This window comes from Platalea leucorodia, assembly GCF_965183815.1.
Source record: "Platalea leucorodia genome assembly, chromosome: 3".
NCBI classification, from domain to species: Eukaryota; Metazoa; Chordata; class Aves; order Pelecaniformes; family Threskiornithidae; genus Platalea; species Platalea leucorodia.
The window spans coordinates 53327036-53343856 of record NC_138825.1 but is presented as its reverse complement, the minus strand read 5'-3'; the positions used below and the strand labels follow the sequence as shown (position 1 = coordinate 53343856).

General features: G+C 40.1%; 1 protein-coding gene across 1 annotated transcript in view; it reads left to right on the top strand.

Moving 5' to 3' along the window:
• The window catches only part of IGF2R (insulin like growth factor 2 receptor), a gene marked incomplete at its 5' end in the record, with an annotated part of 63128 nt that extends 46531 nt beyond the window's left edge, over window positions 1-16597 (top strand). The window contains 14 exon segments of the mRNA XM_082306474.1: window positions 262-474; window positions 1406-1555; window positions 2692-2853; window positions 3389-3596; window positions 3991-4137; window positions 4607-4841; window positions 5843-5979; window positions 7019-7133; window positions 8072-8218; window positions 9687-9871; window positions 10374-10557; window positions 11655-11819; window positions 12453-12522; window positions 12960-16597. Coding sequence (XP_082162600.1) covers window positions 262-474; window positions 1406-1555; window positions 2692-2853; window positions 3389-3596; window positions 3991-4137; window positions 4607-4841; window positions 5843-5979; window positions 7019-7133; window positions 8072-8218; window positions 9687-9871; window positions 10374-10557; window positions 11655-11819; window positions 12453-12522; window positions 12960-13361 — 2520 coding nt within the window. The 3' untranslated portion in view covers window positions 13362-16597.
• Window positions 16598-16821: the final 224 nt, after the last annotated feature.

The following is a 16821-nucleotide window of genomic DNA, read 5'->3' as shown; positions in this document are numbered from 1 at the left end:
CCAGAGCTTTAAGTCTTGGTATTGTTCTGATACAGACTCTATTCCATAAGAATGTTTAAAAGATTGAGGTTTTTCATATGCAGCTTTAGGTTCTTAGTATCTATAGACAAACAAAAATTGTAACAAATGCTGCTTTAGTTAAATCAAATTTGAAACTTTTAAATGCAGCCACACTGCTGGTCCTATGAAGGGCAGGATGTTTGTCAATAAATCAAAGCAAGTAATAAAAGAATAAGAGCAATAAAACATACTTTCTTGTAGGTGAAATGCTCGGTATTGAATGGCAATTCCGTTATTGACCTGTCTCCTCTGATCCATCGCACTGGGTATTATGAGGCATTTGTGGATGAAGATATAACAGATGTTTCTCCAGACTTTTACATCAACATTTGTGAGCCTCTCAATCCTATCAAAGATGTCAATTGCCCACCTGGAGCGGCTGTTTGCATGGTTCCTGTTAATGAATCGCCAATAGTAAGTACTATGCCTGGAATCACTGAGACGTGCATTTCCCTGCTAGTTTAAAACAATATTCCTGCCTAGAGACATGTTTTGAACCAGAGGCTTGGCAATGGGTCAAAGAAATGGAATACAAAATTAAAATCTACCCTGCAAAATTCCCTTTCATCGCTTTTCCCTATGAAGAAGTATTTTCCTGTCCTGAACCTCAGTGATTTTTTGGGGCATCAGAAGATTCCATACTGTGACAAATATGAAAAATTACTACAGAGAATTTTTTCATGTAGTGCTGTGTGCCAAATACAGAGACTGGGAAGCAGAATGCCTCGTGGTCTGCCATTCTGGACACAGAAATGGTGTGTTTGATCCCATGATAGCCTTTTGCAGTATGAAGCAGGATATGTCCTAGCATGCTCCAAAATGCATTTAGTACTTTCATGTAAGAACTTGACAGCTGCATGAATAGCAAGCCTGTGACAGACTATTGGTTAACTTCTCTGTGTTATCACCTTGAGAGACGGAGGTTCTTACCTTTTAAGGTCTTGTTTGTGAGCTGTAGAAGATGCACATAAAAAGTTGAGATGGTTTTCCATGAACTTCCACATTGATCTACGGACCTTACTCCATTGTTAATACTACACCATTTTTAAGTGATGTGTTGGTATTTTGCAACAATGATTCAAAGAAGAATCTACTTCTAAGATGCAGAACCTCCCTGGCTTTTGTCAAGCTCAATCAAAGAGTGTTTTGAGCTGCTCAACTTGTGTTTTGTTAGGATTGAAATACAACAACTGTTCTTTGAGTATAGAATGCAGTTTTCAAAAGTGGAATAGTTGTGCTCCCGTGTAAACCAAACAGAATAATCTGAATTGATCTGAATCTCTGGGCTGATCTGAAATCTAGGTGTGTCCCATATGTCTCTTAATACATATTTTTGCTTGTGTAGGATATCGGTCGTGTTACTGAACCTCCCAAGTTAAATGAGGCAGTAAATGAAGTTTACATCACTTACAACAGCACTACTCCTTGTCAGATAAACAACAAATTGAACTATACTTCTCTTATTGTATTTCACTGCAGCCAAGGAACTAGTCTGGTAAGGCATCTGTTAAACTTACGTTGATATTGGGGTGCAATGGGAAGTAGGTAGTAACCAGTGTTAGCTTTGTTTAAATCAAGGATTTGTTTCTAGCATGTAGGGATGGACTTGTTTCAACAAGGAATATACTTAGTATTTGTGTTCTTAACTACTTAAATACTTAACAGTTAAATACTTAGTATTTGTACTCTTAACCAGGCAAAATTTCATAGAGTGCATGAACTTCAGGCTTGTGAGTGGCAGGTTCTGATGGTTTCAAGGATCAGATTCCACTGAATTAATGTAGCGATAACTTATTGCTGGTGTTAAACTTAATGTTGTATTGCACTTTGTCTAGGTCCAAAAGCTTGTACTTGTACCACAAGCTAACACAAGAACCAGTGTAACTGTCTGTAAAGACATTACTGTGAAATGTTTCCCCTCTGTTTTAACCCTTTCCATAATCACGCACAGCTTTAAAAATGTGCATTTAGATACTTATGTTTTTGTTTTGTGTTGACACCTGAACACTAAATTGAGGTTGTGTGGTGGTGTGAATCTAACACTTCTTGAATTTTTTGAATGCTTGAACAAACTGTAGAGAAGCACTTTGATATGATATTTGACAAACTAGAGCTTGTTGAAGATGCTCAGTTGGAACCATTTTCCATCAAAATGGGGCATGAGCTGAAACACTAGGCAGCTCTGAATATTACACAGGCCATACTCATATTTTTATTTAAAATATGATGAAGGAAACAGCATTCTTTCTAAACCTTAACTCAGTGAACTTTCTTAATGTCCCCTACCATGGAGAAACACAGCTCTCTCACACTTTTGTTGCTGCTTGCAACTAAGGTGAACATCAAAATCTCGACCCTAATTAATAAGAAAGCTTATATACTTCAATTACTGCTTTGATTTTTTTTTTTTTTTTTTTCCCTTTCCCCTGGAGCTAGGTAGAATGTACTTCACTTTGTAGCTTTTTTGGTACTGGTTGTAATATGAAGGCATGATGTTTGTCCTACAGTCAGTAAAGTCTAGCCTCGGTAATAACTAAGGTTAACTGTTGGAGGGTGGTGAAAAATGCAAAAAGAACAACAAACTCTCCAAAAATTAAACCTAATGTATCTTGCTGTGTACTTTGGTAACAGGGCAAGCCAAAGATGATAAGGAAACTTGACTGCAGTTTCGTGTTTGAGTGGGAAACTCCAGTTGTATGTCCTGATAAAGTGAAAACTTTAGGCTGCTCTGTGACTGATGAACAGCTACACTATACTTTTAACCTGACGAGCCTTTCTGGAAGATCGTTTGAGGTAATGCCTGCTGGTGGTGTGATTTGTTTTGTTTTGGGGTTTTTTTTGTTGTTTTTTTAATTGCCCATTGCTGTCAACATTAAAACTGAAGCAGGGGTTTCTTTTAAGCATCCTGGGGTATGAGAGGAGACTGAAGCATGTGCTGCAGCTGTGATCAGTGTTGATATTTGTTTGGCCTCTGACAGAGGCAATAATACTAGAGGGAATAACATTAGGTTTTTAATGTTTTTGAGAGGGAAATTCATGGATATATTGATGGGGAAAGGAAGGAGAAATCTTCACCTGTGGCAGAATCCTGAACATGAAAACAAGTCTGCTGAACAGACTATATCCTTGGTCCTGTGGGTCTACTTTATCTGCAGTTTTGCCATATTAAGGAAGGCCAGAGTTGCAAAATTAGTTATCTTATTTTCCTCCTGCATTATGCAAGTAGTGCATGAGACTTGATTTATAAAGCACTCAAGCAGTTCTTTGTAGGTATTGAATGTAGGTTCTGAGGCAGCCTCATTTATGATGCTTCTGGATGTCCACACAGGTATTTTCTGGATCTAACAGTTACCATGTTGGTGTATGCAGTAAGGCAGCAGACTTGCCCCAGGGAAAATGCAAAGATGGGGCAGTGTGTCTGACATCTGAAAGCGGTGCGTCATCTTTTGGCAACCTAAAGGAAATGAAAATGGACTATAGCCACCAAGATGAAACGGTCATCTTGCAGTATACAGGAGGTGATCGGTGCCCTCCAGGTGAGATTCAAGCAGACTTGTTCTTTATGTAAAAACTTGTCAGCTTTTTTTACCCTTAAAATAGAGATTTTGTTGTGATAGGAGGGAAGCAATGTGCATTTTGCATACATTAATAGAAACATGTAGTTTTGTTAAATCACATGCACCATACTAATTGGCTAACGTATCTCCTAGAAGAGTGTGCAACTTTTCTGTAGGGGTGATCGTATCTAATTGTACGCTACATCCTAGTTTTCTAATTGGATTTAGACTCAATGTTTCAGTATTTCTGTTGTCTGCCTCTGCTTATGACTTTTCTTTAGTATTGAAGTACAGTCTTTGGATATGCCTCTGAATATGGATGTGCCTATCATTCTACTGCATGTTATTAAGAGGATATACCTTTCCTTCTCAGTGACTGAAAAGGGAGAGCTTTGTGTGTTCCCCTTCAAGTACAAAGGGAAGACCTATGAGGAATGTATTACAGAAGAAAAGAATAGGCCATGGTGTGCTACAACTGAAAACTACCAAGGAGATGGAAAGTGGGGATTTTGTGGTAACGGTAAGAGCTTCCTGTACTTCATGTGCAAGGATCTGAGCTAACATAGGGAGTTAGCCGTTATCAGGCTGGGCAAAAGACCTCTGGTGCAATACAGTAGAAATAAAGGGATAGGAGTGGGCAAGACAAGAATCTATGGGACAAACACTTTGCTCAAGCGAGCAAAATAGTTTTGAAATAAAAAGTTCTTGCCTTCAGATCATGAGTGTTCAAGTCATAAGTGATGACTGCTTTGATGGAGATCAGTTGTTTTGGAAGGAACACTACTTTTCTAAAAAGTGTGAAAGCTAACCTAGGGATTAAAACTGCTAGGTAAAGCATTTGTGCCTCTTTGCTATCTGAAACAATACCTGATTAAAATTTTTGTTGATGCCGCAAAATTGCTACACTGAAATCCATATGTGCCTGAAAGCCTCTTGCAAAGTATTTTTTCCTTCCCCCCCCGCCCCCCCTCGAACCTTCCCCCTTACAGCAACTGCAAGAAAGGAATCTACCATTATCTTCACATGTGACGAAAATGCTGGTGTTGGGAGACCACACCTTCTGAGTGAGACACTTGGTTGTGCTGTGACATTTGAATGGAGGACTCAGGCTGTTTGTCCTCCCAAGAAGATGGAGTGCAAGTTTGTTCAAAAACACAGAACTTATGACTTGAGAATGCTCTCTTCCCTGACGGGATCATGGATCTTTTTCCACAATGGGAACTCGTGAGTAATGAGCAACTCCCAGGGAGCAGCTTGCTAATCAATACAGTTGAAGTTGTAATGTGGCATGGTACTTCTGTTTGGTTGCTGTTCAGAGTCTGTTTAAATTGCTGACAGTGTCTTAAAACTGTCGATGCTTAACACTGCATATAGACAAAAAACCAGCAAGGAAACCATTTTATCTGAAGAGGATGAATAATTACTGTCTTCATCCTCACCTCTTCCCTCTCTTGATAACCCTTTTTAAAGGACGAGTAAGTCTAAACTAAAAGCTTTTTAAAGGCCTTCTATTTAAACTGCTATCTTAACAGGGTCATTTTCTAGTTTAAATGCAATTTTTTTTAATCTTTATCATGTTGAACAAAAATCTTAATGACTTAGTTGCTGTCTTTTGACTCAAGTGTGTAACTTTTTATCTAAAGTTTAAGTAGGGCTTTTTTCCCCCCCAATTCCTCTAAGAATCAGCTTAGAGGAAAATAGGAATGGCAGGAAGTCATCAGCCTCTCCAGCCTCCTCCCTCCAGTTAGCAAACAGAAATGAACTGGCAAGGATGAAAGCATCTAATTCTAAACTTATGATAAACAGTGGAATAACAAAACTGTTTCATTCACTGCCCTGCTACTAGTTCCTCTATTCTAATAAAACTTAACTGGTATAGCTCCGAAGAGACGCTGAATTTAGGATCGTCCTATAACCTTTATAACTGAAAAAACTCTTGTGCGTTTCTTGACTCAGTTCCAATTTCTAGTTTTGACCTAGGTCAAAATTAACTAGTGAACTAATCTGGTAAATGATCAATTTTTTTGCACAGTCATTTACTTGAAAATGATAGTTAGAAGTAATCTGCTAAACCTTAGTACATGCTTTATTCTGTCAGCTAATTAGACTATTTAATTTCTTTCAACCTGGCTAGCTTCCCATGAGGATTCTAAATTTTATATCTCACTTTTTCAGTTTAGCGTAAATTAGTTTTAAAGAAGATTTGTCTACCATGTTCTCTATAGGTACTATGTGAATCTCTGTCAGAGGGTACATGAGGGACCCACAGGCTGCCCTGAAAGAGCCAGTATTTGCAGGAAAAGCAACAATGGAGATGTTCAAGTTCTTGGACTTGTTCATACACAGAAGCTGAATGTGACAGGTAGAGTTACTTTTGTTCCTGTAGAGAGCTAGAGATGGCTAAATCTTACAGCCTAGCTATAGTGGTTCTTAAATTATGGTGAAGCCTTTATTTTGAAATATCGTTACCAGTGAATCTTCTGTTTAAAAACAAAAACAGTAAATGCTACTACTCAAACTTAAGCGTGGTGTTTAAGCCACGAGAAAACATTGAAGCAAATAAATAGTGTTGTCATTAAAGCTGTAAGAAGTGAATTGCCTGTCTGAACATCAAGAAACACTTTTTTACAGTGAGGGTGACTGAGCACTGGCAGAGGTTGCCCAAAGAGGTTGTGGTGTCTCCTACCTTGGAGATATTCAAAAGTCATCTGGATGTGGTCCTGGGCAGCTGGCTCCAGGTGGCCCTGCTTGAGCAAGGGGTTTGGCCCAGATGACTTCCAGAGGTCCCTTCCAGCCTCAACCAGTCTGTGATTCTGTAATTGTGGGAGGGGGAAATTATTTTTGTTCATCCCATTTTGAAAGACTTGTTCTATGTCCACTAACTTCTTCGATTAAAGCAGCGTGTGAAAGATGACTAATTGGCTTCACTCTTAAGAAAAGGAATTAAAAAAAAAATCTCAACCTTACTCAAGTTTTCAGTTTAGAGAGTTTCTTAAATTGCTACTGAGTTTGTGAAATTGAGGGAAACTTTCCATCCAGCTACAAAATCAATGGGATGAATTGCATGTGTTTATTGCCCGAGTTAATTTATAAATTGATATCTTCATTTACTCTTATGTTTAAAAAAATGATGTCTTAAATGTAAACATTTGTTATGGCCATACTGGTAACCTGAACATAACGGTAGCATGTAAATACAAAGGTGTTTGAGGAGTGGTTTTTAAATGATCATCAGTGCAAAGGCCTCAAATTACTGAAGTGCTGTAATTGATATATGGTCTATGCAGGGAAAAAAAAATCCTAGAAGTTAATCTAAACTAATGAAGTCTGGCGAATAAGCAAAGGGAATTTCTGCCAGCTGCTTACAAAAACCTTGAGTGTCACCATTTTTTCTCTTCTAGGTGATACAGTCTATATTAGTTATTCCAGTGGGCAGGAATGTAGGAAAAACAAGAAAGTAACTACAATTATAGAACTGAAGTGTGCAAAAACAGTTGGCATGCCCATGCTGCAGAGGTGAGTAACAAATTAACATACCACTGATCTTCATGGTTTCTTCCTTTGTACCTCTCTAGTAAACGGTAAGTCTCAGGACAGTGACTGTCCGTTCTGTAGGACAGTCCCTAAAATAATCCTTGGTCTGTACTTGTAAGACATGGATCTGCTGGAGTTTCTGCACCTGTTCACTTTACACAAGCAATTGTATTCTGTATTTATCTTAAAATTTCTGGGCAAAAATTTAAGCATTCAACTTCCAAATTAGATCTGACAATGGCTGGGATGCTGTTGTTTTCAGTGTCAGTTGTAGTAAAACCACTCCTAACTTTGCTCAAAATCTGTTTAGTAAAGAACACTTACTGTAGGTAAGTGATTAAGCTAATAAAACATAGCATATTATTGCCTCAGTACAGATTATTTAACTAGAAGCTGTCCAAAGGGAGGTATATATGCATGATCACAAATACTAAGAAAGCTTGATGGCTGTTTGCTCAGTCTTGTTTTGGTTAACTGTATGTTGTTTGTAGAATTGGGAAACTGAGCAAGATGCTTTGATGAGTCAAAGAACTAGGCAGCAAAATCTGACTAGTTTATACTCCTTGTCCTACTTAAGTAATGTGCAGCACGTTAAACCTGTCATGAGCAGCCCAACATGTTTGTTGGCTAAAATATTTTGATAAAACCCTCTGGTACACTGTGTGACTTCTGAAACTTTTGAAGTAGAAAGTTCAAGTGCAGCCAAGTCTTTTTAGGTCTTGGAACCACGTAAAAGTGCAGCGCAACTGTCCAGGTCAATCTTTTTGAGTGCTACCGGGCTCTTTTAGCTTACTCTTGGCATGATGCTTAAGCAGCGCATTCCCACCCATGAGTTAGCAGCTCTGTGTCTTCCCTTTCTCAGGATACTAAGCACTTGTTACTGTTTCCTGGAATCATGAGTTGTGTCTGTCATTTGGTAGGATTGATGAAGAAAACTGTGCTTACTACATCACTTGGGACACACGTGCAGCTTGTGCTGTGAAGCAGCAGGAGGTGGAGGTGGTGAACGGAACGGTTATTAATCCTGCAACTGGGAAAAACTTCTCTTTAGGGGATCTTTATTACAAGTAAGTAAAAAAAAAAAAAAAAAAAAAAAAAAAAAAAAAAAAAAAAAGGCAAACAAAACCCAAAATGACAAAACCCCAACAACAACCTAAACCCACAGCACTTTAGTCCTGTAGAACTGTACTGCAAGAAAAGAGAGCTTGGTGTGAACATTCTATGTTGCCTTAACAGTTCTTACCTGTCACGTAGAAATAGCACTGAATTCACCTTGTACCAATGACTGACTTAAAGGCCTGGTTAATAGTGCAGCTTACAGCTGGGCTTATAGCTTTGAGCATGTCCAGGTGTACTCAAGACTCGTCTAAAGCATGCACATACCCACCTTGATGTTAGATCTCTTTATTGTGGGTTATTGCTCTCTTCCATAGTGTGTAGACATCAGTTCGGTGCCAGAGAACTTGATTTTTTTCACTTAGAGTACTCCTTTGCTTTTTACATAGTACCTTCTTTCCTGCTCAGATGATCCATATGGAAGTAGGAAGCCTTAGAAGTGAGGACAGGCAGCTCTGGAGGAATGGTTAAGCATGACAGAACTCAGGACAGGGAGGGAAAGACCAGCAGTTACACTGACTGTACTACACATTGCACATAACTCTGATCCACAATCTCTTAACTACTACACTTAACGTCAGTGCTAGTGTTGTGGAAGGCAATCTGTCCATACTAGTGTTATGGGAAGAACAAACTCGGTTTGCAGGGCACAAACCATTAGTGTGCAGAATTGGAGTAACTGAGTAGAAGTGTAGTGAATAAACCCACTGTGCCAATGTGGTGATAGCATTACAAGCATTGGGGGGGGGTGGGGTGGGGTGGAACCAAACCAAAAAAATCAAACCGGCCTGGATGAAGGAGGAGAGGAAGTGGGGACAAAAATAAAACTTGGTGTAACGTGAGATTAAAGGCAAGTCATATTTGAGCAAGGTCAGCCTTCAAGCAGGTGGCTAGAACAAATAGCTATGAATCTCAGAGCATTCTCACTCTGACCAGCAGTGTGAAAGGATACAATTGTAAATAGTACTTAGGTAATGCTTATGGTAGAACTAGTTACCCTTCTGGAGAAGACAGCTAAGCTACACTATTTATCATGGCTACAGAGCACACAATATGGTTCTTATGGTCAGTAGGCTAACTTGTGTATAAGCTGCAGAATCATGCTTTTGTCTCCAGTTTGTTTTAATCCTTTGGAGGTATTTACATGTTCGTACACCCATTGAGGGAAATATAACTAGAAAAGTTTGCTCTTTGTCCTTTCTTAGAAAGATTATATTTATGCTAAATATAATCCTCATTTCTAACATTCAGGGAGGAAGCCTCAGTCCTGTATCTTTTCTGGTTGCTGAATCAGTCATTCCAACTTACTCTGGAATCAACCAGTGGTAACAGCTACCACTGTTGCCAGTTTTATGTCTTGGGAATAAGCTACATCTGTGAGTTTAGGCTTAAGGATAGACCTGTCCTCTGTTTCCTCAGGTTGTACACGGCTTCTGGTGACATACGGACAAATGGTGATAAATATGTGTATGAAATTCAACTTTCTGGTATAAGAAACTCAAGTTTCCCAGAATGCTCTGAAGCAAACATCTGCCAGGTTAAAACTAATGAACGTCGTTTTCGGAGAATTGGTTCTGCCAGAAAAGCTAAATATTACGTTAAGGGTAAGTACTTGCTTGAATTGCTCAAGAATTGCTTGATACTCAGTGTGAATTGCTTCATCAGAAAACGGTTCTTGTTTCACAACGTCTGTGCTGATCCATTTCTGTAGTGGTATCCAGAGTCTGTGTAGCAGAATTTAGGTTGTTTTTTTTCTTATTGTGTAAGCTCGGTGGCGAATGTGGCCTTAATAGGGTTTGGGCTTGACACTTGTTGAAAGACTTTGGTAGAAACAATGCAAGATAGAGGACTTGGTCTCCTGTTTTACTCTGTGCTTGTGCTGCATAAATAATGATCTCCTTTATCTAGCTACTTTTTCTTGTGAAGAGCTTAGCCCACTGTTCCATAGCAACTGATGGAATCAGCTACACAAAAGTATAAGCTCACCTGCAGGTACTGCAAAGTGTAAGCTGCTACTGCAGAACAACTACTTAACTTTCCAGCGTCTAGTGTTAATGGAGTGTTCTCAAGGAAGTAGTAAACTATAAGGTTTTCTTCTCGTTGTAGATGATGACTTGGATATCATATTTTCATCAGACTCCAGATGTGGTAAAGATAAATCAAAGTTTGTGTCTTCAACCATTTTCTTCCACTGCAATCCACAAGTAGAAGGCATCCCTGAATTCCTTCATGAGACAGCAGATTGTCAGTATTTATTTACCTGGTACACATCTGCTGTGTGTCCATTAATGTGAGTAGTTAACCATTTTCTGAAAGCAGCTCTTGTCAGCACTTCTCAGCTAAAGGGTTTTTTGTGTTTGTTCATCACAGTGATTGTGAAAAGATGAAAAGCTAAAAAAGCAGTAGACTCATGGGCAGATGGAATTGGTGTTCATGTATGTAATGTTTGGCACATGACCACAGAATAGAAGCTTGCCGAGTTGGTCTTGGGCCTAAAACTGCTTGTTTGCATGGGAAATGGAGGGGCATGGTGGAATTAATATTGTTACTCTCACTAAGTAAAACCTACTGTAGCTAACAGAACATGCTGTTTCATGTTACTGAGAGGAGTAACCAGTATTCGGGTAAAGTTTTTTATCCTCCTTGCCTTACGGTCTGGAAAACTTTAAAGCCATGGCAAAGACTGGCCTTCCCTATTTGCCTGCTTTAGGATGGAGTGAAAATCATTACAGATCTTAGAGGAATAATGAGGTATTTCTGAAATTAATTATGATCAGCTTATCCACAGATCCAAAAAGGAGTAATGAGGTGACAGTGTTAAAAGCAGAGTGACTGTATCTAGGTGCTTACTAGCATTCTTGACATATAGGCAGCCTCACTGCAAAGAATGGAGTGACTACTTCTAGGACTGTTCACTTTCTGGCTGCTAGCTTGAAAACACAGGGAAACCATTTATTCTGGTTTAAACAGGCAATTAGCTACTGAGGTCTGTGTAGTGCCATAGTCAGCTGGAAGGTAAATAATTGCTGTAACTTTTGCAGCTTGCTCAGGTGCAGGTTTGGTTCTAAAATAGCAGCTCTGTGTGGATAGCTGCTGCTGTGTAAGCTCTAGAGTGCCTAATCATGCACTTCAGTCTTGACTGCCATCAATTGTATGCACTGTTGGAAAGCATACCAGGATTTAGGCACAGTACATACGTTTATATTTTTTTCAGTGATTTTTACTTAGAATGAAATCCCCTGAATTTAATTCTTTATAGCTGTTAAGTAGGACTGACAGGATGGTGTGACGTGTTTAATTTCTTTGAATCTACTGTTTCTAATCCAGTTTGATGCAACCGGTCAATAGATCTTAACTCACCCTTTTCTTCCTAATTTACGTTATTAGATCAACCAGTGACCCAGGAAGCAATGAGCACCAGACTGATCAGGAGGCTCAAGTACATAAAGGCCTTTCAAGGAGAAGTCAGGCTGTTGGTGCTGTGCTGAGTGTCCTCCTGGTTGTTCTCACTGCATGCCTTATAATCTTACTGTTCTACAAAAAAGAGAGGAGGTAAGAAATGATTGGGAGTCTTTAGAAGTTTCTTTGGTAGGACTTGGTTTCCTCAGTGAAAGGGAAGTAGGGAACTTCAGAGATTTAAGTTCTGTTTTTCAGTTGGCAGCATCAACTGTCAAACCGCTGGGTTTGTTGTTTTTTTTTTTTTTTTTTTCCCCCGAATTCCCTGTTACTGTCTGAAGGTCCATGTACAGAGGGTACACAATTGAATTGGGCTAGTCTCTATTGTGGACAACTGCTAATTAAGGAGGATAAAACAATGTGATAAGGTTGTTAGTATTTGATACCTCTCTCCTTTTATGGTGTCAAGCTGGAACCGTGCAACAGCAGCAAGGAACAAGTGCAAGTCCTGCTGAGTCTCTCCTTTCCAGACAAGTTTGGGTTTTTTTTCCCTTAGACATAAAGGCCAGAGGTGCTTCAGAACAGTCACCCTGAAGCTGTGGTAAGGGGGAAGATGTACATCATCATGGACTGAATTTTGTTAGTGGTTCAGGGTCAAGTGCCACTATGCGATAGCTTGCAGCTTGCTTGGTGAAGTGCTTTATGTCGATGGTGAGAATCCAGTGAAGAAAAGTGAGGGCTAATAAGGGGTTACAGTCACCCTAATGCAGTATTCTTCCCTTTCTTTAGGGAAATAGTAATAAACAAGATAACGAACTGCTGCAGAAGAACATCTGGTGTTTCCTACAAATACACAAAGGTAACACAGTGGCAAAATCAGAGGTTTTGTTTCTTGTCAAGTTTTCTTAATATGAAGCTTTTATTAATAAATACATAAACCCCCTTAATTCCTAATTCCTTCACTGCATGGAAACCATACTGTGTGGCTTCAGGAAAGCCACATAGCTGAGATATCTACATTTATATTGTGAAATGGGAGAAGAAGATAGATTTGAGGAAATGAAGAGCGGTCCATAAATAGCCAAATAACACATAAATGTACAGGAAGAGAAAGAAGGCTGTTTCAGACAGTGAAAAGCGATAGTAACAGCATGCTATTGCAGTATTACTATCTTATGACTAAGTTAAACCCAAGGTCATGTGTGGTGTGGGGTCTGACAACTGGGGAGATGAGCGTGTGGCAGAGTCTAGAGTGGTATATGCAGTCTCCTCTTGCATTTTTTCTTTTTCTTGCAGATAAACAGTGAAGAAGAAGCTAATGAGAATGAAACAGAGTGGCTTATGGAGGAAATTGCAGCACCAAATCAAAGAACAGCAAAAGGAGGGCAGGAAAATGGTCACATTACTACCAAGTCTGTTACATCTGAAGCCTTTACCTCTCTCCATGTGGATGACCTGGACAGTGAGGATGAAGTGTTAACCATTCCAGATGTAAAGATTCAGACAGGAAGAGGACTAGACAAGAGCAAGCACCCACAAAAGAAGCCACCCAGTCTTGGAAGTGACAACAAAGCTTATTTGCTGAATGGGGGAAAGGAAAGGAAAGCAAAAGCCAAGCCAGGCCAGCAGGCGGCACAGAACTCTACAAATACAGTATCGTTTCATGATGATAGTGATGAGGACTTGTTGAATGTTTAATAAACCCTCTTGTGCCTAATCAAATATATATAGAGAGATTATATATAACGGGACAACATTTCCAACCAAATATGAGGACTTCAGCCTGAAAGATTTTTCTGAATTTTGCCTTTAACAAGAAACCATTGAAAAGGGAAGAAGAGAAAGATTTCTTGGTTGTTTACAATGATCTGTTCAGTGATGACTGGATTTCTAACATCCAGTTGGCTGAGTTATGTTGACTCTCTCTAGCCAGGACACTTTTTTTTTTTTTTTAAAAGCCTCAGCATATATGTTAAATGCTTGCTTAAGAAAGAGAAACCTTTGAAAGGAAAGGATTAAGGCTCAATGAAGCCCCTGGCTCCTGAGACTCAAGTTATCTGACTACTAGCATTTTAACTCCTTGTATTTATTGATCCTCACTACTCAGGTTTGCTTAATAGCAACATGTTCTTCCTGCCGGCAGGGTATTATTCTATGGGTTCACCCATCGTAAGACAAGGAAAAAATATAACTTTTGTGTGTTGGGATGATTTGATGTAAATTTTGGAACTGGTCTAATTTATCCTGTAAATTTGAATATCCATTCTAATTTAAACAGATCATTGGTTCAAAGGTATTGACTGAAAGGTACAACTCTGTATAGCTTTAGCCTGAAATGATTGCTGTTCTTTGCATGATATTTTTTTGGTACCGGTCATATGACTGACTTCATCAGTATTTGCCTAAGCAGCTGACAAGCACCCAAAGATTTTTTTCCTAGATTATGGCTGGACTAGGCTGACTGCACAGAGAACCAGAGTTTTCAAGGACATAGAGGCAGAATTCCTATAATACAATCTGCACTGCCCAGTTTGTCATCACCAAGAAAAACTCAACAACTAGAGGACCTCTAGTCAGCACAATACCTCTCTCTGGTATTAACTACAAGAAAAAAAAATTCGGGCCAATGTTTTCTGATAGCCTAAGTTCTAGCTCTTATGCTAAGGTCCTGGCCATGGTCATTGATTTGAAATGTTGCTGGCAAAGAATGCAAGTCAAATTTCCTCTAGCAGTCTTGCTCTTCTCCAGGTGTTTCCTAAATTAAATTATGGACTTTCAAAGCATTGTACAAGTACATGCATTGGTCAGAATTTTTTGAAACTTTTCATTGTTCCTTTTGGCTGGCTTACTCAGTTTCAATAATGGTTTCTTTTTATAAAAACTCCATTTTGAATCAAAATAGTGTAATATAAAGTATTCAGCAATTTCAATAAAAGATATGAAGTGGGTATTCCAAATCCCACATCTCAAGTCTGGAATCTTTCTTAGACTAGTCTGTAATGCTGCTCATCAGCCTAGTGATACCCTTTTTTGCTGTGATAGCTAATATCTTAATCAGGTCACTCAAAACGAGAACTGATGTTTGATGACAAAGATTGGAATATATAGGTAAGCCTCCGTGGTGTATGCTTTCTTTTATCAGACTTGGGTTTTCTTCCTCTTGTATTGTTACCAGTGAAGCTGTAAATCAGTTCAGCTAAAGCTGTATCTTGTCATACTTAAAACAAAAGCAGCATTTTTCATATTTAGCATTAGGTTAATTTGGGGGAATGAGAGGCTTGACAGTGTATTTTTAATACTGTCAGTTACCATTGCAACAGTTCTGTCAATGGATGTTGAAGATTGCTGCTTCCCTTACCCAAGTCTTCAAGGCTGGCATCTTGGAGTTGTTTGATCCATGAGCTGCTGCATGAAATGACTTCCCATGTATTAAGGCATAACACCGCATGGTCTCTTTGTTGTGATGGTGCATAACGAGGCTTAGGTACAACAGAGGTACTCTGCCTGGGGTGCTTATCTGAGCAATATCAATGACATATTTCTAATATGCAGTTGACAGTGGTGAAGGACTTCAGTGCCTAGTCTTGGAATTATTGCCCACTTTTTATCTAGGCATTCGTAGGCAGGCTGACTGAATCTTACTTTGTTCAGAACTGGATGCATGACTTGCTTCACCAGACTAATTTTCCAGTAGAATACCCTGCTTAACCGTAGGGAGGGAAATGTTATGAGAACAGTGGGGACCAGACAAGTACGTACAAATGGCTGGGCCAGGAGCAGAAACCCTGCCAGTCAACAGCACGGCTCCCTGGGAAGTGAATGTCTAAGACACTGTTGTGGTTTAGTCCCAGCTGGCAACTGAGCACCGTTGATAGCGATATCAATTGTGGCGTACCACTTGGCTGCCTTTGACTCCAGTTCATATTGAAGTTCTAGCATGTCCTGCACGGCAGCACTCAGCAGTGGTGCAACTTCATTCAGGCTGCAATAGTCTGTTAGTATCTAGTCTCCATTAGACTTTTGCACTGGCCCTATGGGACTGTTAAAGGGTGAGTGAGTCTTGCTGATCCCTCCTTGGCTCTCCAGTCAATGAATCAGCTTATGGATGGGAATCGGGGAGTCTTAGTTGGTGCAATATGGCTGCCAGCGCACCGTTGTGGTGGGGATCGGCACCTGTTGTTCTTTGACCCTCAGCAACCCCACCATAGAAGAGTCCTCTGAGAGCCCAGTCAATGTGGACAGCTGTTTAATTTTCTTCATCTGCAAGGCAGCTATACCAGAAGCCCACTGGTACCCTTTTGGGTCCTTGAAATACCCTCTCCTGAGGTAGCCTGTGCCAAGGATGCATGGAGCCTCTGGGCCAGTCACAATGGGGTCCTTCTGCCGCTCATTCCCGGTTAGACTCACTTTGGCCTGCAATACAGTCAGCTCTTGAGATCCCCCTGTCACTCCAGAAACACAGATGGCTTCTGCCCCTTCATAGCTTGATAGCATTAGGGTACACTGTGCACCAGTGTCCACTAGAGCCTTAGACTCCTGTGGGTCTGATGCGCCATCGAACCCACACAGTCCAGTAAGGCAAGGCCTCTCTAGTCCTGGTTGTAGTATTTGTTACTTGTTTCTTGTAAATACGAATCGGAAGTCTCTTCATTAAGATCAGCCCTTCTACTCTGTCTGGGGAGCTGCTCACTGGAAACTGGAGCAGCAATTTTCCTGGAAGAACCCCCTTTTGTGATTGTTTTTCCTTGCAACTCATGTGCCTGTGCCTCTAGGGTCGAGGTAGATTTTCCATCTCACTTCCTCATGTCCTCTCCCTGGTCATGCAGGTAAAACCACAGGGTGGCCTGTGGTGTGTACCCTCTATAGCCTCTCTCTTGAGCAGAGGGATGCTTACTCCTAATAGCTGAGATACTGGTCCGTACAGGTGGGGAGTAGGACATACCCTCTTCAAGTTGCTGGACCTTTTGGGACAGTTTCTCCACAACGGAGGCAAGGGAGGAAAAGATTTTTTTTTTTCATATTGCTGGAGTTAGCCAGCCAATTCATCAACCGTTGATCCCTCTCTGTCTTTCCAGGTGAGTACTACCAATAAGTTGGCATACGATGATGGTATGCTCCGTACATTCTGCCACATTGGGCGTGTGCACTTGACTTCACC